Source organism: Clinocottus analis, unplaced genomic scaffold, assembly GCF_023055335.1.
Source record: "Clinocottus analis isolate CAN_PGR_092001 unplaced genomic scaffold, fCliAna1.0.p SCAF_11, whole genome shotgun sequence".
In the NCBI taxonomy this organism is placed as follows: domain Eukaryota; kingdom Metazoa; phylum Chordata; class Actinopteri; order Perciformes; family Cottidae; genus Clinocottus; species Clinocottus analis.
In genome coordinates this window covers 4,514,919-4,539,481 of record NW_027175832.1, presented here as the reverse complement: position 1 = coordinate 4,539,481, position 24,563 = coordinate 4,514,919, and the positions used below count along the sequence as shown (strand labels likewise).

General features: G+C 41.3%; 4 protein-coding genes across 7 annotated transcripts; 2 read left to right on the top strand and 2 right to left on the bottom strand.

Moving 5' to 3' along the window:
• The first annotated feature begins 617 nt into the window (after positions 1-617).
• Positions 618-2,283, top strand: dynlt5 (dynein light chain Tctex-type family member 5). The gene is made up of 4 exons (XM_068571349.1): positions 618-1,039; positions 1,215-1,306; positions 1,721-1,845; positions 1,942-2,283. Exons 1-4 carry the CDS (start codon positions 939-941, stop codon positions 2,143-2,145), a joined length of 522 nt encoding a protein of 173 aa, XP_068427450.1. The 5' UTR covers positions 618-938; the 3' UTR covers positions 2,146-2,283.
• A 1,738-nt stretch (positions 2,284-4,021) lies between these two features.
• mier1b (mesoderm induction early response 1b, transcriptional regulator) lies at positions 4,022-11,504 on the top strand. Of its 2 annotated transcripts, none has more exons than XM_068571235.1 (13): positions 4,022-4,076; positions 4,859-4,883; positions 5,905-6,053; positions 6,253-6,438; positions 6,566-6,695; positions 6,798-6,865; positions 7,350-7,422; positions 7,531-7,682; positions 7,890-7,971; positions 8,104-8,198; positions 8,606-8,652; positions 8,994-9,121; positions 9,623-11,504. In XM_068571235.1, exons 1-13 carry the CDS (start codon positions 4,068-4,070, stop codon positions 9,928-9,930), a joined length of 1,452 nt encoding a protein of 483 aa, XP_068427336.1. In that variant the 5' UTR covers positions 4,022-4,067; the 3' UTR covers positions 9,931-11,504. The 2 variants fall into 2 exon arrangements, with proteins under 2 accessions (XP_068427336.1, XP_068427335.1); XM_068571234.1 differs by having other exon boundaries at positions 8,525-8,652.
• A 165-nt stretch (positions 11,505-11,669) lies between these two features.
• Positions 11,670-15,361, bottom strand: LOC137805061 (nucleotide sugar transporter SLC35D1-like). Its single transcript, XM_068604741.1, has 13 exons — positions 14,599-15,361; positions 13,803-13,836; positions 13,631-13,717; positions 13,446-13,513; positions 13,269-13,340; positions 13,116-13,184; positions 12,912-13,014; positions 12,739-12,831; positions 12,563-12,630; positions 12,398-12,476; positions 12,220-12,302; positions 12,089-12,141; positions 11,670-11,985 (listed from the first exon to the last, which is right to left on the bottom strand). The coding sequence occupies exons 1-13, from the start codon at positions 14,775-14,777 to the stop codon at positions 11,975-11,977; spliced, it is 999 nt and encodes a 332-aa protein (XP_068460842.1). The 5' UTR covers positions 14,778-15,361; the 3' UTR covers positions 11,670-11,974.
• Positions 15,362-15,566: 205 nt separating this feature from the next.
• On the bottom strand, positions 15,567-24,136 carry LOC137805045 (SERPINE1 mRNA-binding protein 1-like). 3 transcript variants are annotated; one of them, XM_068604710.1, is made up of 9 exons: positions 23,757-24,136; positions 22,600-22,798; positions 21,920-22,060; positions 21,439-21,510; positions 20,975-21,049; positions 19,916-20,093; positions 18,898-18,963; positions 18,447-18,689; positions 15,567-17,246 (listed from the first exon to the last, which is right to left on the bottom strand). In XM_068604710.1, exons 1-9 carry the CDS (start codon positions 24,010-24,012, stop codon positions 17,187-17,189), a joined length of 1,290 nt encoding a protein of 429 aa, XP_068460811.1. In that variant the 5' UTR covers positions 24,013-24,136; the 3' UTR covers positions 15,567-17,186. The 3 variants fall into 3 exon arrangements, with proteins under 3 accessions (XP_068460811.1, XP_068460827.1, XP_068460820.1); XM_068604726.1 differs by having other exon boundaries at positions 18,447-18,686; XM_068604719.1 differs by having other exon boundaries at positions 21,439-21,507.
• Between the last annotated feature and the right edge of the window lie 427 nt (positions 24,137-24,563).

Genomic DNA, 24,563 nt, shown 5'->3' with positions numbered 1-24,563 from the left:
CCTTTCACTGCATTAGACACAGAATATGCAAACATGTCATGTAAATTTCCCATCCAAAGATTTTCAAAGTAAATATATGTAAAAATCAATATAATGTAATACCTGTTTTACTTGGTAATAAAGAAGAGGAAATATGATACATTTATATCCCTCTCATTTGTTCAAAGAGAGAAAAGTATACTATTAGAAGATTATATCTCTCAACTGGATTTACACGGTTAAATTAGGAATGTTTTATTATTATTATTATTATTATTATTACTATGTTGGCTTAGAAGCTGAGGTCCAAAGTTAATTATTGACCTTGGAGAAGTGCTCAGATAAAAAAAGAAAAAGAAATGTGAACATCTTCAAAGACATGATAAACACACCAGGCTTTGAGATTGTTTCTGCTGTTTCCAATGTCCAGAATTACCTGGATTTAGACCACTAACTTGCTTTTTGTATGAGCTTTTACTCGATTTCAGCCACATATTTTTCAGCAGATGCAGTTATGAATAATGTATACGTAAAATAGTGTAAACAAACAAACAAACACGTGTATGTTAGTTTAGCATCAAGAAGGCAGCATGGAAACTCCGCCCACTGGCCAACGGCTCACGGTTGCCATGGCAACATCAAGCTCTACTTCCTGGTAAAAGACGGTAAAAAAAAAACGAGTTTACCTTCTATTTGACCATTTCGACGCGATATAGTCTGTAAAATCATCAGCGAGCGTCACGTCATCACCGTAAAAACGAGCAAAACTAAAATGTTTGCATAGTTTTAACGGTCAACGCTTTGTGTTGTGTTTGATGCGCGTGCTCAACTTCCGGAGTGACGTAACCATTCTATGTGTTGCTTACCGAGATAATAACGGACTTATCAACGTCAATATATTCAAGTTGTCGTCGTCGTGTAAAGACAAGGTCGCGTCTAGGCAATAACTGACAGCTGCCATGTCTGACCTGCACCTGCTCAAAACCCCAAGAAGAGAGAAGCGAATAAGCAGGTTGCCCTCAGGGGGACTCCATCTCCTCAGACCTGGCAAGACTAAAGAGTGAGTGCTCATAATATGGGCCGATATCGACCTTTTATCATTGTGTTTTTGTCAGTCGTTTTAATCATACCTATCTGGAAGATGTTTGGTCAAACACATGAGGTCTGTCAGCCACATTGTGTACACACCTTGGCCTATTTCCTGACTTTTCTTTCAACTGGATGATGTCTTTCAGCTCCTTAAGTACTTTGTCACACATAGATGAACTAGCACACCATGATGACAATGCCCGGATGGTCGTTACGATGGAGAACACCTACCAGATGGGTGAGATAATGTTCACCTTCATGGTCGACATGCTTCTGCACCACAGCATCACCCACTACAGATGTACTGGAACAGGGATTGGATTCATTGATTTCTTTAAGAGATTTAGTTCATCAAAATATTTAGGCAAAGTTCCATTTTATATTATTTGATTTGATTAGGCTAATACAGTACTTCGATGACATTTTAGGTAAAAGTTTAGCCTCCTCTGACTACAAAAATGTACTATATGCTCGGGAGGAATGAGTAGAACAAAATCAGTAGCATGTCAAAGCAGCTTGCATTTCAATCCAATATAAATTATGATTTCAATCAATTGCTTTCAGATCAATGCATCTCAATCTTGTGTACTAAGCAAAGCAACTGCACATGAAGTAAAACTTTTTTTTTTGTCTTTTGTTTTTTGGACAACAGCACCTTACAAACACATGCCTGTTACTGCTGTCACAGACATACTGAAGGATGTACTCACCAGTTACCTTCAAGAGGAGAAATATGAAGTTGAATGGTCTCAAAAAATGACAAAAACAATATGTGAGGTAAAGAACACTTTTTAAAGCTCATTCATGCTGCACGTTTTGGAATTCCTTTAATTTATGTTCTATGAGTTTCGATCTTTGGATTTACCCCCCTAGGTGATCAGAGCCCGTGTGAAAGACCTCATGATTTCCCGATACAAGATTGTTGTCCTGGTCCACATCGGCCAGCTCACCGGGCAAAGCATGCAAGTCAGCAGCCGCTGTCTGTGGGATCCATCTCATGACACCGTGGCCTCCTACTCTTTCAAGAACAGCTCTTTGTTTGGTTTGGCAACTGTCTACGCTGTTTACTTTGAGTGAATTAGCAAACATTCAATAGACTCCCACTGGTTATGCTTTTCTTGATACAAAAAAAGATTGCTTTTTGTATCGAGTTTTGTATCTATGCCGTATATTTTGCCATATAAAAACTGATAAAACAAGAATTTGTAAGCAACATTCATGGTGTTTTTATTAATTTTTTGGTAGCATGGGAAATTAATTCACATTATCCGAAAAATGTCCCGACTATTATATTTTTAAGCTAATGAATGACAGATTGATGATGACTCTCTTGGTATGCTTCCCTCTAGCAGAGCATGGAGAGGTCCCTCCTTTGACAGCCTAGTTGACAGCACACTGATATTAGTGCCTGGTTTTGGTCGCGCCAATGACGGTCTATTGCTGGCTCATCTGTAGTCTTCAGTTTTGACTCCCTGCTACCTGCTGAGAGAAATTGGACGATCAATTATTCATATATTAGTTGTGAAATTATCCCCAAAGCCACCAAGCCAATTTCAAGTGACTTACCGGCTTGCCAAGTCTCCTTTTCCCCCATCATTCTTCTCCACCTGGATCCTCCACAGGTATACACCACGGCTCGCACGAATGCCCGGCCACACAGCCTCAGTGTGTTCCTGTTATCCTCAGTCTGAACCTGTGCTACACACAACATGCACAGCAGCATCGCAAGCAGGAGTAGGGATCTCATGACGTTTATCGTCAGAAAACATCTGTCCTGACTATTTTATACAGTTTATGGTTCTGGCAAAGCCTTTTATGTCTCCAGTGATGTCACAGACTTTCCCAAGACTTCCTCAGGTAATACCTGTGTAAATGTTGCATATTATCTTTGAAAACCATCTGGCTTTTAGCAACGGATGTCAGCCTGGTCATGCAGGATATGTGTGGGAATCTAGGCCATTGTGATGATCACTGATTGACTACATTTTCGTAAATGTTTAAGAGAAATAATTGCTCTTTTATGTCCGAACCGCAGGGTTTTTACTGCTATGGATTTGGCTAAGTGTAGTTTAATGGATCGCTTGAGATATCCATCCTACAACAAACTGAGATGATGGCTCTCTGCGTAGCAACATAGTGAATTGTGTGCCCACTATCATGAACATAAATCAGTGATTCTTAGAAGAGACAGTTGCATTAACCATTACACAAATTGAACTGTGTCTTAGAATCAACTTGACCATGAAATAGTTATGACCAATATATCAATGGTGGGATCAAGCATAACCAAAATAAAACATATACAGTTTGTGATATAACTGCCTGTATCTTGAATTTACCTTTGCAGTGCAGCTGTTTTCATCAAAGCACAACTTAGACCATTTAGAGTTGAATAATGGAAATCCATTAAAATGACATATTTGTCAATTCCAATTGAGAAATCTAATGTGTTTGATGCTGGAATATATTACAAGTTAACTATTCATATACATAATTTTTGGGTCCTCTTGGGTGTACAATCTGAAAATAAAGCAGCATGCAGTGTTGCCATGTAATCAGCTTTACATGGACATGGGATGTTACATTATAAACCACATAACATACAAAGTATGACGAATGTGTATTTATTGTTTTTTTCAACTAAATGCTCCCTGGACTCCTGACTTCTCTCAGGCATCTCAAAAAACATATTAACAGTCAACACATGTTGCCTTTGTCTAGACTTTACTAAGGATTTTCTCATTTTTAAAGCATATCAGAACATTGCATTTAATTCATTTAAATACTCCTAAATACATATAGTTTTAACACAGTGTACACAATTCAGACCTACATGTAAAAGTGATATTGTTTTTTTTTATAAATACAATATTAGATACCGTATGATAACTGCATTAACTATGCTTTTGGAAGCACGACGCTCTTGATACTGCAGGTGGGCGGGGCCCTACATCCGGGAACTACCGCAACCCCTGACGTGACCCTGCAGGATTGCAAACATGGCGGAGGTAAGAAAGTGAAATAAATATTCGGTGGGGGAAAATAAATGTATACTGCAAAAATAGTTTGTTCCGTCCGATGCGTACATCGTTTGAGTACCGTAGCTCTAACACACGAAAGGAAGAATCCGACGTTTGCGTTGCTCGATGTGAGCCATTTGGTGACACGAGCATGTTTAGTAAACTTCGGGTTTAGCTAACGTTAGCTGCGCGAGCCCTGACGGGAGGTAGCTGCGGCGTTAGCGAGGGTACTTCGAGGTTTTCTTTAAGAATACTGAACTATTTATTTTGACGTTTTGAATTGGATACGTGGCGGGAGTTTCGTGCTTACAGCGACTGTGCGTGTGGGGGTTTTCGCTCATGACTCGCAGGCGGTTCATCCCAAGCCTAACTTGGACGCGTTAGCTCGACGTCTCTACCGGAGATTTAGCTTTCTGTGTGTGTAAGTTAGCCAGTAGAGCGGATCCCCTCGTAAACTCGTTAACTGTTAACGTTAACTGGGTCGTACGCTGGCGTTAAGATCTGAACCCTTCTGGGACTGTTGAAGTGTTTCATACGTTTCCCTCACAGGAAGTGAAGACAGTCCTCTTTGTTTCTGTTCTTTTTTTTTTTTTTTTGAACTGCAGTCAGCTTTGAGGATACGAGCGCGCTTTCCCCCCCTCAGCTTTCCTCTGTGCCCCCTTCCAGAGAAACTTGCTTTGTGAAGTTGTGCAGCGGCTAACGTGTTTATCAGATGTGATGTGTGCCTCTGAAGCTGAATATTAACTTTATTCATGTTTTCCGTTTTCCAGCCCTCCGTCGGGAATTCGAGCCCAGGTACTTAAAGCTGGAGTTGTTGTTGTTTGTGTGTATGGCAACAAGTTTAAAATCCATTGTTCAAACCTACATTTAATGTCACAACCTCACATTTGTTTCGTAAATCCGCAATTTGGGCCAAATGAAAGAAAGGGAAGCACCTTGAATTACGTTGTTGACAACGACAATGATACATTTTACTAGTTAACTATTGGTTATAATGTTTTTTCTGATTTGTTTACTCCTGTAATGTTTGTAAACAACAGTAAAACGCTTTTTAAACCTGGTTATTTCAATAAAACCAAACATCTGCAATGTATCTTTTCAGGCTACGATTATATCAACCATCAGATATTTCCCCATTATGTTTATACCCGGGTATCAGTCCCTTTACTATTTCTGGCTGTATTTAAGGGTCATTTCCCCCCAAAACACATATTTTTCCTCTTACCTGTAGTGCCATTTAATTATCCAGATTGTTTTGGTGTGAGCTGTCTATAGTTTTGTATATCTCCATAAACAATTTGCACAAAACCATCCAGATTGAAAAATAGCAAATATGTATATTTGATTTTAATGCTGTGAATCAATGAATATTATATCTTCATGGTAATGGAAGATTTAAAATGTTTTCATCAGTAGGATGAAGTACTATGTTAATTGCTAATCAGTTCCCTGTACTTTTTCAAAGTAGACATTGCCATTGGTGTATTTTATCTGAAATATGTTTTGATTTGTCAGCTCTGTTTAACATTAGGCTACTGAAGTATATTAGTAAACATGGTTTATTTATATTTTGATAATTTACAAAATCCTTTAATTTATGTTAATGTTGCAGATACATAATTACATGTACTGGAATAGAAACGTTGATCCATATTGCCCACCCCTCGACCTGAATCTGTAATCTACATATATTTTTAAACAGAAAATACTAGCTGGAACCTTATTGTTCGTGATTTGCTTTGTTAACTATTTCGTTCAGTCATATTTTCAGTCACATTTTGCAATATTGCTTTAATTATTGGGGTCACTTTTCTAGGAGGTTCAGCAGGTTCCGTTGACCATGATTTCGACCCATCAGCAGACATGCTTGTCCATGACTTTGATGATGAACGCACCTTGGAGGAAGAAGAAATGTTGGAGGCATCAGATGAGACAAACGCCAACGAGATTGAAGATCTTGCACGGGTGAGCTTCAGGCTTTTTGTCTGTTATATGAATGCTGTCCAGCTCAGAATTTAGAAAGTCTTTTCAATCAATTTGGGAATAATTATGGGTCTCAGTTTTTTGTTTTGAATTTCCAAATTTAACCAAATGGTTCCTTTAGCCATCAGATTGTTGTTTTATTTTACAGTTTAAAGAAACTTGTCTGTTTTTTTCTTAACAGGAGGGAGAGATGCCCATTCATGAGCTGCTGAGTCTTTATGGTTATGGGGGCGGTTCACCAGCAGATGAAGATGAAGAAGAGGAGGAAGAACCAGAGGAAGAGGAAGATGATGAGGACGAGGATGAGGAAGAGGAACTCGACAATGATGAAAGCAGCAGAAGCACTGGCGAGTCAAAAAGAAATGAGGTATGTTGAGGTTTTTTGAGTCTCTTGACAGTGATGATGTTTCAAAAAACTAAATGTATTTTGTTGTTTTAACCGTTCTTTGTAATTTCAGCATTGTTTGCTGCCTCCTTTTTGTGTATGTTTGTAGGTTGAGGGTGTTAAGATCTCATCGGTACAGGGGGACGATGCCCAGGAAACCTCTGAGGTCCGCACACGCTCAGTCAGGTCCCTCGGCACAGCAGAACTCATTCGCCCACAGAAACTCAAGTACTTTGAAAGTATGATCCATCTTACCCTTTAATCTTACTTTTTCTCCTTGCAAATAAATGCAGATTGTTTCTATATTTGGCTTGATAAATGGATGTGACATTGTATTTCAGGTAATAATGATGCAGAGGAGGAGTCAGATGAAGATGAGGACTATGTTCCATCGGAAGACTGGAAAAAGGTGTGGAGGAACTTTATTTATCAGAGTATCAGACACTTCTACTGCTTGATTGGAGCTTGAGTCACACTACACTAACAAAGAAATTGATCAGAACAAGAACGTCAGTTTCTTTTAAACGCTAAATTCCTTCATCCGATGAATTTGTAGAAAGACTTCCGCCTCTTCATGTCAGGCTTTGCAACATGTGCAGTGTCACTTCATTTTCGTCAAATCTTTTTTTTTGATTAAAAAAAGTACACAGCTATTACAGTTGGCTGTCACTATGAAGGATACATGGCTTGAAAAAATGCACTGAGCCCACTGCAAATGGGGATTGTTCAAGGGAACAATCAAAAACATTTACAATGAAAATGTAAGCAAAAATGACTTCCGGATTAATGGTGCAAGGAAAATAATCACAGTTGAAATTGCAAGCAGCTTTCATATTTCTTTATATTTCTGATACATTAGGAATAGACAATATAAATTTGTTTATTCCCAACAGGAAATCATGGTGGGTTCAATGTATCAGGCAGAAACTCCTACTGGCCTTTGTAAATATAAAGACAATGAAAAAGGTAAGCTGGATGTGTGATGTCTCACTGCTAAAAGCTGTATATTTAAGATCTAACACTAAAGTTGGTACAACAAGCTGACATGGCGTTTTCTATACATTTGTCCTGTAGTTTATGAAAATGATGACCAGTTGTTGTGGAACCCCGAGTGTCTTCCTGAAGGCAAAGTAGTGGAGTTCTTGACGGAGGCATCAAGGCGGACGGGAGAAGAGAAAGGAGTGGATGCAATACCAGAGGGATCCCATATCAAAGACAACGAACAGGTGAACAAAACATATCCAGAGCTTGTGCTGGAGGATAAGATTGGCCAATATTTGAATAAATCCCATGACCAAAACCATAAAAGTCATTTGTTCCAAAGCCAGATGTATCTTACAGCTTTGTAAAAAAAAGGTCAAATTTCACCAGCATCCTGCTTTTAAATCAAATGAGTCATGCTGAACATGTTTGATCATTTGTTTCCCTTTCAGGCATTGTATGAACTAGTGAAGTGTGACTTTGACACAGAAGAAGCTTTAAGAAGACTGAGGTTTAATGTAAAAGCAGCCAGAGGTAAGTAGACGCTCAAGCTCCTTTTGACCTTCAGTTTACTGTGCTGCAGCATGTTTGGGGTGATTTTCTGTAATTCATCATCTGAAGAAGACCCTGCAGATGCCGGATTAACACTTATTCTCTCTGCAACAGAGGAGCTATCTGTCTGGACGGAAGAGGAATGTAGAAATTTTGAACAAGGACTAAAAGCTTATGGAAAAGATTTTCATTTAATACAGGCCAACAAGGTAAGAGAAGTGTTTAAAAACCACATTATTGAATAATTTCTGATTTAATATGTCATGTATGTACTGATAACATTAAAAAGCATTAAGATAATCATGACATTAATTTCAAATGTATGTCGATGTGTTTGCTGTGTGATGTTCAGGGTTGGAATCAACCTTGTTTCATTTTGAGACAAATCAAATTTCAGTGTTTGTAGATCGTTTGACCTTTTTGTCAAAGTCTCAACAATAATTTTATTTGTCTCTAACTAGAAATTGTACTGAATCTATCTCTTCAGACGATGGTAATAATGGTTATTTCATGTCTGCTGAATTAAATCTTTCAGGTGAGAACTAGGTCTGTAGGAGAATGTGTGGCCTTTTATTACATGTGGAAGAAGTCTGAGCGTTATGATTTCTTTGCACAGCAAACCAGACTTGGGAAAAGGAAATACAACCTTCACCCTGGTGTTACGTAAGTTAAATATTAAAACAAAGGATTTACGGTTTTGTGTCAATTATTTATTGAAGAAATTATATTTTGTTTCATGTTAATGTGTTTGGTCATGTTGGTTATTTTTAATATTCTAGCAGATGTTTTTTTATTCTGTTAACATACTCCAGTAAGCCCGTAAAGATGTATTTTTATTGCATGTGAGGAAACATTAGAAGTCTAATGTACACTTTGCACTGATACAGTTGCAATTTAAATTAATACATTTGTGTCTTTCGTTAACATAATATTACGTTGTTTTTTTCAGAACGTATCATAAGTGGTAGTTGTGTGTAACGGCGTGTGTGCTGCTGTGTCCTCAGAGACTACATGGATAGATTACTGGACGAAACGGAGAGCGCCACGTCCAGCAGGGCGGCGTCGCCGCCTCCCACCACCTCCAGCAGCAGCGCCAGCCACTCGGAGAAGGAAGACAGCAGCAGTCAGAACGGTGAGCTGACCAATACAAAGTACCGATTTATGAACACACTCACAAACAGTTCCATGTTTTGAAGTTTATTATCTAACTCAAGACCTAGAGTAAAATGTATTCAGAGCACCGGTTTAAAAGGTCTTAGTCACGGATGTGCATGTTAGATTTGCTGTTTCAGCAACAATGTATCATTCCACAAAGTGTGTCCTTGTTACTGTGGACATCACATGTTGGGAACTGTGGCTATTTCTTATCTGTAAGAACACTGAACAATGTGAGCGGCACAAATTAAATACCATTTAGGCCTTCCTCCTTCTTAGGTGACGAATCGGCCATTTGGATCTTCAGCTTTATTTAGTCGATCAGTCATTTTATTTGCTTTTCATTCTGAATGACTTATTTGCAAGAAAGTAAAAAAAACACATCTGTGCCAGATAATACTATTGTTTCTTTTTTTGCAATTTGTGTTATCCAACATTTCAAGTCTCAAACTACTCACTTTTAATTTTTCATTGCCAGGTATTGTCAGCCACTCCTCAAGTCACCCGGTGGACGGCGCTCCGTTGCCTCCAATAAATCAAGTCAAACCCGAGTCCGTTCAGTCCAACGGTCCCTCCCATCCGTTAGTGGAAGCTCCCGTTTCAGACAACTCCAACCGCTGCAGCCAACCCAGTGCGCCCAGCCACGACCAAAACGGTTCTCTGGAGCCTTTGCTGGACCACAGAGAAACGGCAACGGCGCACGAAAGGCCGGCAAAGAGATGCAGGACGGAGGCAGAGCCGTTGGGCCAAAGTGAGGTGGAACCATCCAGAACACAGGAGGACTGAAGGAGTTCAGAGATGTGGACTAATAGACGCTGAATTATGGGGGAAACTTCCTCAGAGATAAAGGGTGAAGAAGATGAGGAAAGATGGGCCCCGCTTGGCCCGTGAGCGCAGTTAGCTTCTGAGAGCAAAGACTCACTTTCTGACAAGGTCAAAGGTCACTGACTAACGCAGCCAACCAAACTGTAGCTGGTCCTCTCGGAGAGGGAGGGGGCCTCCCCGTCCCTCCAACCCATCCACGAACAGACGGCCCGCAGAGCTCTTCCCAAAGTTCCGCAGCTCCATCATCTCCGACTCGACATCTTCTTCTACCCCATCGTCTGTGTTCACTTTTTGGAGACTGACTGACAAATTTTGCCACGAATTTCCTTTTTTTTCTATTTGTACTCAAATAAATCACCTGTGATATTTTTTTACACAAGAGATATTTATATTTTTTAACAAAAAGAAAACTATGATAAGTAACTGCTGTTCAAGCTATTTGAGAACGTACATCTGATTGAACGGGGACAAGCGTCGTAACCGATTTATATGCTTAAATTGTCAAATAGGCAAAAACAAGAGGAGTGAGGCCGGTGCTGTCGCCGGCGCTTTTTAGTTGCACTTTGATTGTATGTTTCTCGTCTTTATTGATGAGGAGCGGTGTCGGAAACCCAGCAGAATTACAGTTTCACTCCTCTTCGTAACCCGCTCACAGCTGTTTGTTTGGTTCTGATAAATAAACCAATGGGTTAGTCCCCCCGCAGGTTTGTTTGTGTAAAGCAGCTGACATCAGTGATGTCCTGTATTATAACTCATCATGTAGGAGATCGCTGTATTTTTGGATTTTCATAGTCGGTGCTTTGCTCAACGCTTTGTTTTTACTAGACAGAATGTCCGTGATTTTTAATGTAAAGTTTGTATGGATTTCTTACCTTGAGCAGTTGGTACATTTTTTTATAACTGTCTGTTCATCTCTGTATGTTCAGGTCTTCCTTGTAGGCGGCTGTGCTTTTTTGTTTAGAAATCTTTCGCCCGTGTTGCTCTGAGATGGATGTAATAAAATAAAAAGTAGCCATTCCTCGTTCCCTCTCTGTTTGGCAGCACTTCCCCATTCCTGTGTAACAAATTTTTGCTCAATCTGAAATGTTTGTAGCAGAGAGCGTCATCTTTTGTGCAAAGAAAAAGCTCCACATTGTGGTTGAGTGTGTTGTTTGCCTTTGGTTTAAAGCCTCTGCTCACTAAAGTGCTTAGTTTCTACCAATAGTTCCCGTCTTTCCTCAGCAAGTGGATTTCCAGCAGTAAAACAGACCGGGTTGACATTGGCATGTGACCTGGGAGACCTTAATTTGTTTTGGTACAGTAGCTGTTCAGCTTGATGCTTATGTGTTTTACTCCAGCTTTAAACTTACATTCACAAATTAAGATAAGTTTGTCTCAATATTGTTGATCCATGTAGTCTTTTCTTTCCCTTCGTTGACAACGATGTCTTTTTCTTTTTTTTTTCTTCTGTAAATGGCGACGAATAAAAGTGTATTCCAAGACTGGCTATGAATGGAATAACAGTGACTATATTTAATAAATGTATTAATGAGTGAGTTGTAATGTGAGTTTTCAAACTGCACACTTGACTACAACAAAAATAACATCTCATTTGATTAAAATGATCTTTTTATTACAATATTCAAATGCCATATATATACACATTATAAAAGACATAGTGGCCTCGAGCGAAACCTTTATTTATCTGATTACACCTGTAATAAAAATGTCAACATTTATTTGTGCCAACAAAGGCTTAAAGATTAACACTTTCAGCTGAGCCTGGCGTCGGCTGTAGGACTATTGTATTAAACTAGAATTACAAAAATTGTAATCATAAAAAATGTAAAAAATAAAAAAAAAGGCTCACGACTAAATCAGTGAAATATTATTAAAAAGGTGAAGACAATTTGTCTTAATAAAATTGAATGATTTGACAAAATACAGAAATGTTTGTCAAACATTTTGACAGTTTCAAAAAAAGAGACATTCGCAGTCCTTCGAAGTTGGGTCGGGACTCTTTGGTTTACGCCTTTTCTGTTAAATTTAATACAATTATAATACACATTCAGCATGTTCAATTTCATTTTTTTTTGTATTATAGCGAGGTTTTGATGCACATTATTCAAAGTGCTCTTACTTGTTAGCTCCTGTGTGAAGGTGATGTAGGAGTACACCAGGCTGCCAGCAATGCTGTGAGACACACGGCACAAAAATCAATCCCCAGACTGAAGAAACAGCAGCTCCACAACAGTTTAAAAGGAGTCTTACCTGATGTTTAGACCCATGAAGTTAGTCCAGGTGAATATGTAGTCTCCTCCGAACACCATCCCAATGTAAGTCACAAGGATATTCTGCAGGAGTCACAGACAAGCGTCACCGCACACATCTGCATTCATGGAGGTTATCGGCCCACAGAGGGCAGGACCAGCGCGTTGTGTTACGTTACCTTAATGCAGCCAACAATGGAGGTGGTGAGTGCCGAGTTGTACAGCGTGCACAGCATGATGGAGTACATTAAAACAAAGCTGCACGACACATTGAAGAGGAATTAGATAAGAGCAGCCCTGTGGGATATTATCTAGCAGCAACCAAAGATGGATGTAGAGGTTACCCCATGACACAGGAGAGCAGGAACTGCACAACAAACAGCGGATCGGACCATCCACTATACTGCAACCCCTGGACTCAAACACACAGGCAGACGACTTTCTCAAGGGGTTGGACGCTAAATCGGTTATTTATTAACATAAACATATTTTTGTGTTTCAAAAAGGAAGTATTCCTTACCACTTGCAAGTCCCCCGAGTAGTATGCATATGCCGCAGTGGGGAAAATCATGATTAAAGCGTTGTAGTAGAGAAGCCCATATTTGCCCAGCTCCTGTGTACAGACAACCATCTTTACAGACACAACGCAGGAAAGAAGCATCGCACAGCAGTGTGATGGGCAGCTCCACTCACCTTGGAATCAAGTTTCTGCTTCACATACGCCCCACTGGACGCCGTCAGGACATTGTTGATCATTATGAAGACGTATCCTTCGAGGTCGAAAGCTAGATCGGCGCTGCAAAACGCAAAAGCGTGTCAAGGCATGAGACACATGCCGAGACGTGAACCGGACCATGTCAGTGTAAGGGCGTCCCTGTGTGTGAGGGGCCATCTCACCTGGCAGCAATAAAAGCACCAAAGATCATGGTAAACACTGTGAGCTTAATCGACGCAGAGAAAGTCTTCCTGTGAGGAGAGGAAACGGGTTGCAGTGGTTAAAACCCTTCACCTGCAGGTGCAAGAACATCCTAGTGAAACAGAGAAGCTTACTTCAGCAGGAGTCCCTCAAACAGCATCGTGAGACCAATGCTGAACCTCCTCAGAACCGTAAACATGGGCAAACTAAGAGGAAAAAAAAAGGGAAAACACGCTATATTTTGCAGTTTTATATTAAGGACATGTTTCACATCATGTGATAATAATACACCAATGAATAGAAGCTCTAACTTGAGTCGCTGTGTCCCAAAAAGCCCGGATATTTGATTCCCGACATAGAGAAGAGGCAGTGGAAACATCTGGATGGACACAAAAACACATGACATAATAAAAGCAGTGTTGTTGAACTCAATATGAGGTTTGTCTAAACAACATGCGTTTTGATTCCAAGTGAGAAAACTACTTCACGGTCTCACCTTGCGTGGTATGCTCAAATCCACATCTGGAAACGAGATGACACCCAACATCTTCCCAGTCCTCAGGACTACAATTGTAGCCAACATCTGCAGTGATTGACGCAAGGAGACTGTTTCAGGCTCTGCTCGGGCGAACAAAAAGTATCTGTGACTCCACTTAAGACAAACTTACTTGGCCGATTCCAACACATGTTGACGATGGAAATCTGTAAAGCATGCAGACAATAGTACACATGAGGAAAACACACTTAAACATGCTAATACAACTGTTATTAAGGCACAATAAAATTACTTTTAGCTTTATATTCTCGCGTCACACATTATTATTATAATAAGGAGAGAGATGGACAGAAAGAGGAGAGATGGAGGACAGAGAGAGGAGTGAGTGGCAGTAGGCGGAGATCATTTGAATTTAAATTCAGTTTCTGGACATCTTCGAGCAGTTGATGCATATGAACGTAAACAGTTGGACCATAAGTCTTATTTACTATTTTCCTCTAAAAGCGACTAAAGATTACACTTAAAAAGAAAAGCAAATATGCACATGGACATGAATGCATTGATTATATAGTAAATGGTAATCCAATGTTATATAATTAGTTAGAATTGGCTCCAATAAGAACACCAACAACAAAGATGCTTATATTCATTGTAATCGTGCAACTTCGTTAATGAAGTCAGTGAAATGACTAATACTAGTTTCACAGAAATGACCACGGTGAACTCCTGATCTCGTGTATGTCAATAGGTTTTTATTGCATATGAATAACTTTTTTAATTAGTCAGAGAAAACATTTTTCTTCTGAAGACCTAAAATGCTTTAAAAAATTTGGTTGGAGACAAAAAAACAAGCGCTTGCTTAATAAAATCCCCAATGAATGACTTTAAATATTCCCCTTCCCCGGCTGGCATTGCTCACATGCAGGTCAAGCGTCCGATCACGGCTGCTTGGACTTTGCACCTTTTACCTGTAGCTCGTGAGGACGCTTTTGTTGACGACAACGATGAGGAAAGAACTGACTCCGTAAAATCCCGCTGCGGACAGTCTCAGATACACCGACGAGACATCACCGGATGTGTTGGACGCTTCCTGGAGCGGCGACTTTCTGTCGCCGGGCTCATGTCGACGTTTGTGGAGCGCTGCCATAGTTTACGTGATTATTGATTCGGTTCACACGGAAGAGTTCTTCTGCACATGCGCAGAACGACGCGAATTGTTGCCGGCGATGGCGGAAACGGAAAGGAGTGAAGCATCTTGACCCAACAACATCCTCTGAACACTCCGCAGTATAGACATGCTCTGGGAACCGCCAAATACCCATTTTAAATGGAAAAACAGACGCCATTATTTATGTTGGACATTAGGTCAAACTAAAATGTAGTTCTATTTACAGATAATACACAATATACACGACTGTCAATTGATTTAACACTTAGTTGGATAAAGTTAAAACTCACTAAATCTAACATTGGCGAATTTAAATGACACCCTTATAAAGATATGTTCAGTTGTTTTTTTTAAGGAGGCATTGACTCAACTTCTAGTCATTTTGCAGGCTGTAGTTTGTGGTGCTGTCGAGTTCAAGTCATTACATCCAAATAATGTAATGGTAGTCTAAATATTATATACATCTCCCCGTACAGTTTAAGAGGCAACATCACCTCAAACTTAAGCCTCAGCAATATAGACACGAAAGTCAGGGTGCTCAACTGACCGCATCTTTGTTAGTTGTACTTAATAAACTAGCAACTGAGTGCAAATCAAACCCTCCTTGGTTGTTTACGCAGCCCTCAAGTTTATATGGGATTACAAAAGCATTGACATGAAACATCACAGCTTCCTTATGCTTTAAGCAATGAAGAATTCACAGCACATTTGTTTACACCTTTAAAATCACAGTATTGATTTTAAACAACCCAACAGCAATTGGCAGAGTACATGTAACACCTCTAAAGCAATTTATTAGAACAGGGATGTTTGCAGAGAACGTTTAACCGTCATGTGGCTCAAACAGTCCAAGAAGAAAACCGCTCCAGCCGTCTGTATCAGTGCATCACCAGCAAGTATTTGCAGAACAGCATGTAAAGCTAATAATTTACCCCATCTTGTTCATAGACCTCCCACCCCACCCCCCCCTCCCCACACCCTCCCAATGTAAAACATATCCGCTTCATCAAAAGAAAATGCTCACTGGAAATGCTGACACAGGTGGCTAAAAGCACCGTAAGCTTACATTACATTCTGGAGCTTGTGATTGTTGACAATGACAGACAACTTTTCTTTCAGACAAATTATGCACTGGTGCTGCTGCGCTGATCAAATTTAAATTAAAAACAGCAAATATGGTTTACATGAGGGGAGAAAACAATCTTTAGAGGACTGGTGCCGATAAAACCAAGTGCTCCGAGAAAGACATCAGAGATAATTTAAAAGCAAGATATGTCCACAGGATAGTGCATCATTCTCACTTTTTTTTTTTCCAACAATCACTTCTCAATGGACAGTTTGAACTACTTCAGCTGAGAACTTGTCTTCTATTTTGAGTGAAAAGTTCTGAGCAGACAAATACTTAATTTCTAAGTAACTAGCTGTCAAATTCACACAATCTGACACACACACGCACACGCACACACACGCACACACACACAAAAAAAAATACATTATTTACTTAGTGGTCCTGGAGTAAAAGTAGCATAGTCTGTATGCCCTACGAGGACCAGCCTAAAGATATACACATTGGGCCTTGGGACACCCTGAAAACACAGTTAGCACATCTGGATCAGGGGATACAAAGCATCACTAACCACTGGTCCACCAAATAAAAGGCAAGCTATCAAAAAAAAATAAAAAAAAATGGAAAAGAGGCAGTTACTTTCACTGCACAACAAGCAGAAAAATACCAAGCTTTAGTAGGAAGTCCCTTTGCCTGCTTACCCATCCTGAATTTGTGCCTCGCAAAAGGGATGGGTAGTCAGATCCGAGTAATTACATTTTCATGTGCACGTTTAGCCATACTTCAGATATCTAGTACACATATCCTATGTAGTGTAGTGCTACCACATCAGTGTGTATCACTGGGAGGGAAAACTCCAGTAGAAAGTATTTTTCTAAGATGACCGCATAATACTGAGCTGAAGTCATGAGGAAAAAAAAAAAAAGCACAAAAGCTTCAAGGGAAGAGAGACACACACTTCAACCTAAATCGCAGAAATGCAATAATTCAAGCAGCACAAAGAAAATGATCAATGAAGTATGCATAATCTCTGAAAAAAAAAAGTATGAAAACATCCCTGCTTTCATGTTCCTAAATACAAAACTTCAGTGTAACAAGAGGTCCTTTTCTCGCCTTTTTTTTTTGTCTTTTGTTCTCCTTTAAAACAGGTAAAATTTTAGTCCTCTGGTGGTGTGAGTGGTATGGAATGAGTCTTTTTTTGTCATTTAAAATCTTTTTTTTGCTCTCTGTTTTCTTATATACTTGAAGATGTAAGCATGCAAGCCTCGTAGAGGAGGGGCCCGGAAGGGCTGATCGGTGGGCTGGTGGTGGAAAAGGAGCCTTTAGGCCAGGGCTGGAAAGGCCTCAGGATCATCCACGTTGGGGACTGACACTCCACTCGCCTGCAGGAAGGAACACACAAAAACCAGGACAAGGTGAGAGTGCTATCATCAATATATTTATATTAATGATCGCAATGCTACTTGTTCAGGAGAGGTGTCGCTCATCGTGACAATTGGTAAATGTATAGACAGTATATTGACGTCATAATATCTGTAGAACATGTCACAGACGTATAAATAGTTGATTTCAAGATAAAAGCATTCCAGCGTATTCCTGTGAACAGAATCCCTCCATTTGTTAACACAGGGCTTTTATTCTGAAATATTTGCAGTAAGTTGCATGGCTCCATAGATAAAAAATGTTGTGTGGTTTAATATTTACAAATGAACATGTGCTTCATAACTTTTTTTTTTTTTTTACAACAGTTTAAATCACATTCATAAGGAATTGAAAGGAAACATTCTGTCTGCTCCTAAAAAGGCAAACGCTGCAGAAAGAAGGGCCTTGAAACAGACCTCGTCTCGTCGACCATGCTTTAAAATGTGACTTTTTTTGCTGTGCCATCAATTCATAATCATACAACCAATGTGTTTGTGATTAAATCGTTTACTCAAGCTCAGAAAAAAATATTACGTTAAGGACTGATCACCATAAAATAACTGCACAGTGTGTTTAGTAAAAAGTACTATATTTACCTCTTTAGTGGGGTATACAGTTACATAAATTGGAAAATACACAAAGTGCAACAAATTGACGCATTTGACTTTAGAAAAGGCACAAACAGTGTTTCCTCATAATCCTACAGGAAACACTGTTTACTTTCTAGAATGTCAACATGCTTTCCTACAAAGCCCGTGTTTAATTTAATGTTGTCATAACAGAAGAGGTGTGGTACAAGAACTCCACCTGAATAAACAGTCTGAAATTAGTACAAATATGTTATCAGTAAATATCAGATTTCAGTAAAACTGAAACATTAAGTGGATTAATTAACTGACAATAGTAGTCTGCAAGCATAACAACGGCAAAAATGTACTGGTTTTAGCTTCCAAATGTGAATTTCTGCTTGTTTTCTTTGTCTCTTGCACAAATATTGGAATATTCTTTCGAACATTGTGGTTATTTTAGGGCCTTAGTGGTTCCACAGCCGGTTTTCCAAGTCAGTGGTTTTGCAGCCTGTTCCCAGTCAGGCAGACAAATCCCTTTGTGAGGGACACTAAACCTTTGTTGTTGAAAGTAAGAACGGCATTCATTGTCACCTTTTCAGGCCGTCCTCCTCCGCGTGCTGTCCTGGTGCCTCCTCCCCCGCCGCCGCCGGCACCGGCGCCTCCGCCGCCGCCTCCGCCTCCACCGCCGCCGCGGCCTCCCCTGCCTCCGCGAGCTCCTCCGCGCCCGCGTCCGGGGCGGCCCAGGTCTCCAAAGTTGATCTCCAGCTGAGATGTGATGTCGTTGGCTGGTTTGCGGAAGTGGTGGTCGATGGACTCATCCGGGGTGCCCAGCTGCTGAAGACAGACCGTGGCAGTATGTTACGCATGAACGTTTGAACATGTGTTGCTGATCACCAACACTGTCTTTACATTCTTCAAAATGAATAACGCAAATGCAATATTTGAAGGTGTATTCACCCACTCAGCATTTTCTAACAGGTGGGATCTATGAAGACTTAACACTGATTGTTTTGATGGACTGTAGTGTGAGAGCTGCAGGCACCTTGTTGAACACGGGGGTTGGCTCTGCTTCCGTCTCGGCGGCGTCGATCAAAGCGCCGACAGGCCTCTGAGAGTCAAAGACAAACAAGAGGTTTTCATCTAAATCATCTCAGAGGAGCCGGCGAGACAAACAACAATTCATGTCCGAAACCAAAGTCACCATATTTAGGTGTAAGAATGTTCTATGGAAACTCCTCAATCTGCAGAGCAAAGTAGTCAGCTTAATAACGTTTAATGTTTAAAAAGTCAGGAGTTCTTTGGGTCATGCTTGGATGGAGAACAGCGTCCAGACTAGTCAGTCAAGTTTCTGTGACACAAAAGCAGAGTCCATACACATTCTGACCAATGGATTCCCATGAAATTTCCATGACTTTAAACCAAATTTCCATGAACAAACATTGTGTGAAATCTGGGTGTAAACAGTAAAAAGTGTGTAAATGTAGTATTTTAACTAACAATGAGGATCCCAAAGCATACATTGTACCTTAAATGACACAAATGAATGAGAGACAATAGTTTAACATTCATATAGATGCCTGTATATGTATTTTGAGCCTCTTTCTTTTCAAAGCATATTAATTATTTCAAACTCAGCGTAAATGAACGTCATGAACATATGAATATAACACATTTACATGACTTACAAGGACTTCTCCAAAACCTTTGGGATCCTATTTTTGTCAAGGATTTTTCCAGGCTTCAAAATAACCATTTTTAAATTCCATGACCTTTCCAGGTTTCAAAACCTTCAAATCAGTGGTTAAGATTCTATGTTTGCTAAATCTATTTTTCCCTTTTAGCTTCGTAGAAAATGTAAATATAAACAAATCAATGATTTCTTAACCTGTCAAATCATTACGTTTCAAATTTAAAAGGCAACAATATTTACATTTGACTGGTTACAATGTTACACAACCTTTAATGCCAACCGGACGTTTGAGGTCACGGTGACTTTGCGTGGCGGCGCTCTGTGTGGGTGTAACCAGCCAGAGGGTGATATTATAAATCATCATACTCACATCTTCACTCTTGGACTTGTGCAGCACGTATCCTTTCTTCCACTGGCTGTCGGCGCCCTCGTTGGGCTTACGGATGTTGAACTCCACCTTGGTGCGCTCCTTGTCCTGCATGGCCTTCCACTCGTCCAGGGTCATCTCTTTGGGGCCTTCGTTTTTAACTTCTTCCACCTCGTTCTCCCTGGAAAGCCAGCGGCGACAATGTAGGCCCTTAAACCTCAAACTGCCAATCCTCTTAGCTCTATACGTGCCCTCTAATCCCGAGGCCAAAAGGTCAGAGACAACGTTTATCCTATCAGGACAATGTTTATCCTATTTGCGCAAAACCTTTGTGATGAAAATGCACACGCAGAGATATCGTTTGTGACGCAGCACAACCTGCAGAATCCAAAGAAAACTGCCAGCGTGATGACATAACTATAAGTATAACTCGTAGTTTTAAACGAGGGATCGGACGACAATCGGCTGCGATGTTCAGCATTTTTAAGATTGTTGGAATCATATTTTAAATCAGATTCCAGATAAAAATGTAAAAAAGTGCGCTACTCTGGCTCTGATGGAGCCGCCTGTCAGCCTATCAGCAACACTGAGGGATAGCATAGCGGGCCTCTGACGGCTGAAGCTGCTCCCGTGTGTCAAACATGAAGCAGATCTTACTTAAGGTGCAATAAACGTCACAATCCAATATGCTGAAGTTCACCAAAACACCCAGAGTTTCCGCTGGCCATGTCACAGTCACAGCTACTTAATGGTAGTTATTAGATGTTCAATTCTGTAAGTGTCCTGTTCATATGAGTCAGCCTTCAAGCTGTCTGTTTTTCAGAAGAGACTCCAGTCTGCAGTGTAGGAAGGTGCACTTAAATGATACACCAGAAATTGTCAAGCTTCATGATCAAAGAGTTTCATTTTTACTGCAATTGTATATTTGTTGCAAATATCGGCTATTAGCCTCCTTGATTACAGTCTTCTTACTTCAAACCACTTTATTTATGGGGGATGTTGAACAGAAGACAACTATTAGCTGGACATCACCTGAACATCATACAGGAAATGAATACTCACTTGTTCTCAGAGCCGGCAGGTGCATTTTCCTCTCCCTCAGGGGTCGTTTCTGGAGCAGCAGTCTGTTCAGCCTCACTGGGAACAAAGACACACAGCCGCCTTGTCAATACGAATATACATCGCCTCTAGCTAAAAACACATTATCCCTTAAGTGGTACCTTTCCAAGCAAGCTCACACATGCACATATACACTGAATCTAATGTTATTACACCCTTTCTCGAATGATAAAAAGCTCAGCTTATGGTAAACATTTAAAAAAGAAACAGCATTTTTCTCTTAACCCCCAAAACACAATATGTATCGAACACTTTTCTGTAAAATGTTCTTTTTAAACCAAAAAAAATAGCCACTTTCTGTTGACCACACAGTCAACAGAGTCTGTACAGATTTCAGCGGTGCATCATTATCTCGCAGACAGCAACGCTCAGATAAACAGGCCATGTGTCTGGTCTGGAAAACTCACCTCACTTCCTCCTTCACGTTGCCCCAGTTGTGTGATCCGCTGCCGCTGCGCTTCTCCTCACTCTTCTGACTGCTGGAGCAAACGCAGAGGAAATTACAGCCTGAAAAAAATCATACTCACAGCCCACAACGAACAGTGATTCTAAAAAAGAACAACGACGACCTCTGACCTCAAGTCTGTAGATTAACTGAGCCGTCATTAAGAAACACTTTAATATGCCATTTGGGTCGGACTGTTATTCAATGCAAGGACAACTGTGTCGAGTACAACCGCCTTTCGAAATTATACTTCAGTTTCAAATAAGCAAAAATGTTTAAAAAAATAAATTAAAAAAAAGCCACCTGCTCCCGAAAAGCTTTGGCAATTAAAGAGCTCCAGAAGGGGCCTCTTGATAATAAATACAGATTCAAGAACAGGGATGCTTCTATTTCTATATATACTCTCTCTGCTCTGCTGAGGTCTCGGACGAAGACTGACTCACGATTTGTCATTGCCGCTGTGTCTGTCAAAGTCTCGTTTCCCACGGGAGTCGAAGCCTTCGCCTCGGCCCATGCCCCGCCCTCTTCCACCACGCCCACCTCGTCCGCCACCACGCCCTCTCGGGGGCCGGTCTCCAGAAGGCCTGTCAACAAAAAAAAAAAAAATAACTCTGTAAATATGACCTCATCATGATCAACACTGAAGAGCAGACTCGCATGATTGTCACATGAACTTGGAACGATGTCAGTAAAAAGTTTGCTGTCCCGGCTCCTACATAGTGGAACGAGACCCCATTGACATCAGAACCACAGAAAGTCTCGACATCTTCTGCCGCAAACTAAAGACCATCTTTTCAGACTATATCTTGACTAAAATATTTTTAAAAAGTTGCACTTTTAGTAACAGTTTACTTCTAGCATTGTGTAGTTTGGCTCTCTTGAATAAATTGTACTTTCTTGATTCTTGTTGTCCCGAGTTTGTACTCATGGTTGAATACACTTATTGTAACTTTGGATAAAAGAGTCAGCTACATAAAATGTATAAATGGCTGTGCGGGGATGTTGAGGTTAAGTTAGCTAAGATTATATCAAACACTTGCATACACCACCGCATTGGTCCTGTGATCACACACCTTATCAGCGTGTTTAAAAAGGCTCTTTGTCCTTCACCCCAGCTACTCACTTGTCCGCAGAGAACTCTCCACCTCCCTCAGGCTTGTCCTCGGCCGGCTTCTCGAAGCGGCGCTCGCGAGGAGGTCTCCGGTCGGGCCTCTTGTCGCCGGGTCGCCCTTCGCCCTGCCCACCGTGCCCACCATGCCCACCCTGATTCTGGGAACCGGGCTGGCCCTGCTGGTCTGGTCTCCGGCCCACTCGCCTGATACCTGACAATAACAGGAGGACCGTACACAAACGGGAGTCAGACCGTCAGAAGGCAGTCGTTTGTATGATCGAAACAACTCCTTGATGTAGTCCTTTCAGGCCGCTTGCAGTTTTAAACCATGTATATGCAGGAACAGTAGAGTATATCATACACACACTATATATATGGCTCTTTTTCAGGCAGTTTACAGTACCCATCAGCCAAAAAGCTCCATGAATTGGTAGGAGGATGCATCCGCCTCCTTCTCCTGAACTACTCCACTACCCAGTGATACGCCCCCCTCATCAAGGACCACTGTGCTCTACAGGGCAGACTGTCGTGCAAAGCTCCTGATAGTCTCTCTCTCTCTTTCTCTCTCTCTCCTGTCAGCAGCTCAACAACAACACGCTGCACTTAGTTACACAGTGCACACTCGTAACAATACTGGCTGGCTAACACAGGGCCTTTCTCTGTATTCATTTTAGACGACTAAGCTTTAAAAAAAACTATTCACTGGAGGAAGACGTCTGCAACTCAAACAAAGAGCTGTGCGTCTCGTGCGCAGGTAAATATCTGGCGCATTCGTTATGCAAAGCCTGCAGCCGCTGCGTAGCCAGCGCGCGGAGCAGCATCCTCCAGCAGACAGTAACACTACACCTTCCTGGAGGATGCTGGGGGGGAGGGACGGATGGGGGTGGTGGTGGTGGTGGGGGGGACGATGGCTGCGATGCAGGCTCTGCTCCGAGCCCCTGTAGGTGGTGTCGGCTGTACACCTGAGCGGCTCCGTCCGCGTCGCTCCTCGGTGCGGACGTCTTCCTTCGCTCACCTCTGTCGCTCGGGTTGACCTCCCGCTGCGTGTCTCTCGGGTCAGCGGACGGGAGACGCACATGACAGTTGACGCGAAATAAAGATGGAAACAAAAAAAAAAAAAATGCACCAGGGCTTGCACATAAAGCGAGCGGGCAGGTGGATGCGTGTACCTTCTTTCTTCAGCGGGACCGGAGCCTGGGACTCCTCCTTCTTGTCCAGCAGCGGGTTCTTGCGGTCCTTCTGCGACTCCTTCTTCGGCTGCTTGGCGGCTTGAGCCGCGGTCTTGGCGGAGCCGGCGGCGGCCCCCTCCTTCTTCTTGTTTTCAGCCGCTTTCAGGATCTCGAACGGGTCGGACTCGTCGTCCAATAACTGGTCGAACCGGTTGGTTACGACGCAGCCGAAGCCTTCTTGCAGGTGTCCGGGCATGATGGCGCCCCTTCAGCGGGATTCACCTCCGATTCTACGAGGCTTGATGCGAACAAATCGCTGGATGCTGCCACAAGATGGCTGGGAGAGCTGCCCCTTCTCTTCCGGTGCGAGCACCATCCGGGACATCGCGCAGCGCGCACCAATCTGAGCACACGGTGGCTGCAATGTTTTTATTTACATTATGTAACTATTTGCTGTCATGTCCTTCGAGAATTAGTCCGGGTTTTAATTTCTGAGAGGAAATGACAAGCAAGAGGAGCTTCCAATAGTGTCCCATAGGGATGGAGATATGTGCCTGCAGTAAACCAGTTATGCTTTATAAAAAAATAAAATAAATGATGCTGTATAAAGCACAATAATGTGAGAAAATATCCATGAATGGTGCATATTATATTCTCTTAAATCCTACCCATAGCTCTATTGTTTGTAGTGCCTGAGTATAAGGTCACTATGGATGCTACACAATTATTGCTGGTAAAACCCCAGTGGCACATGTGCAGCTACACCTCTTTGCTGATACTCGACAGGCATGAGATTAAGTGGGATTT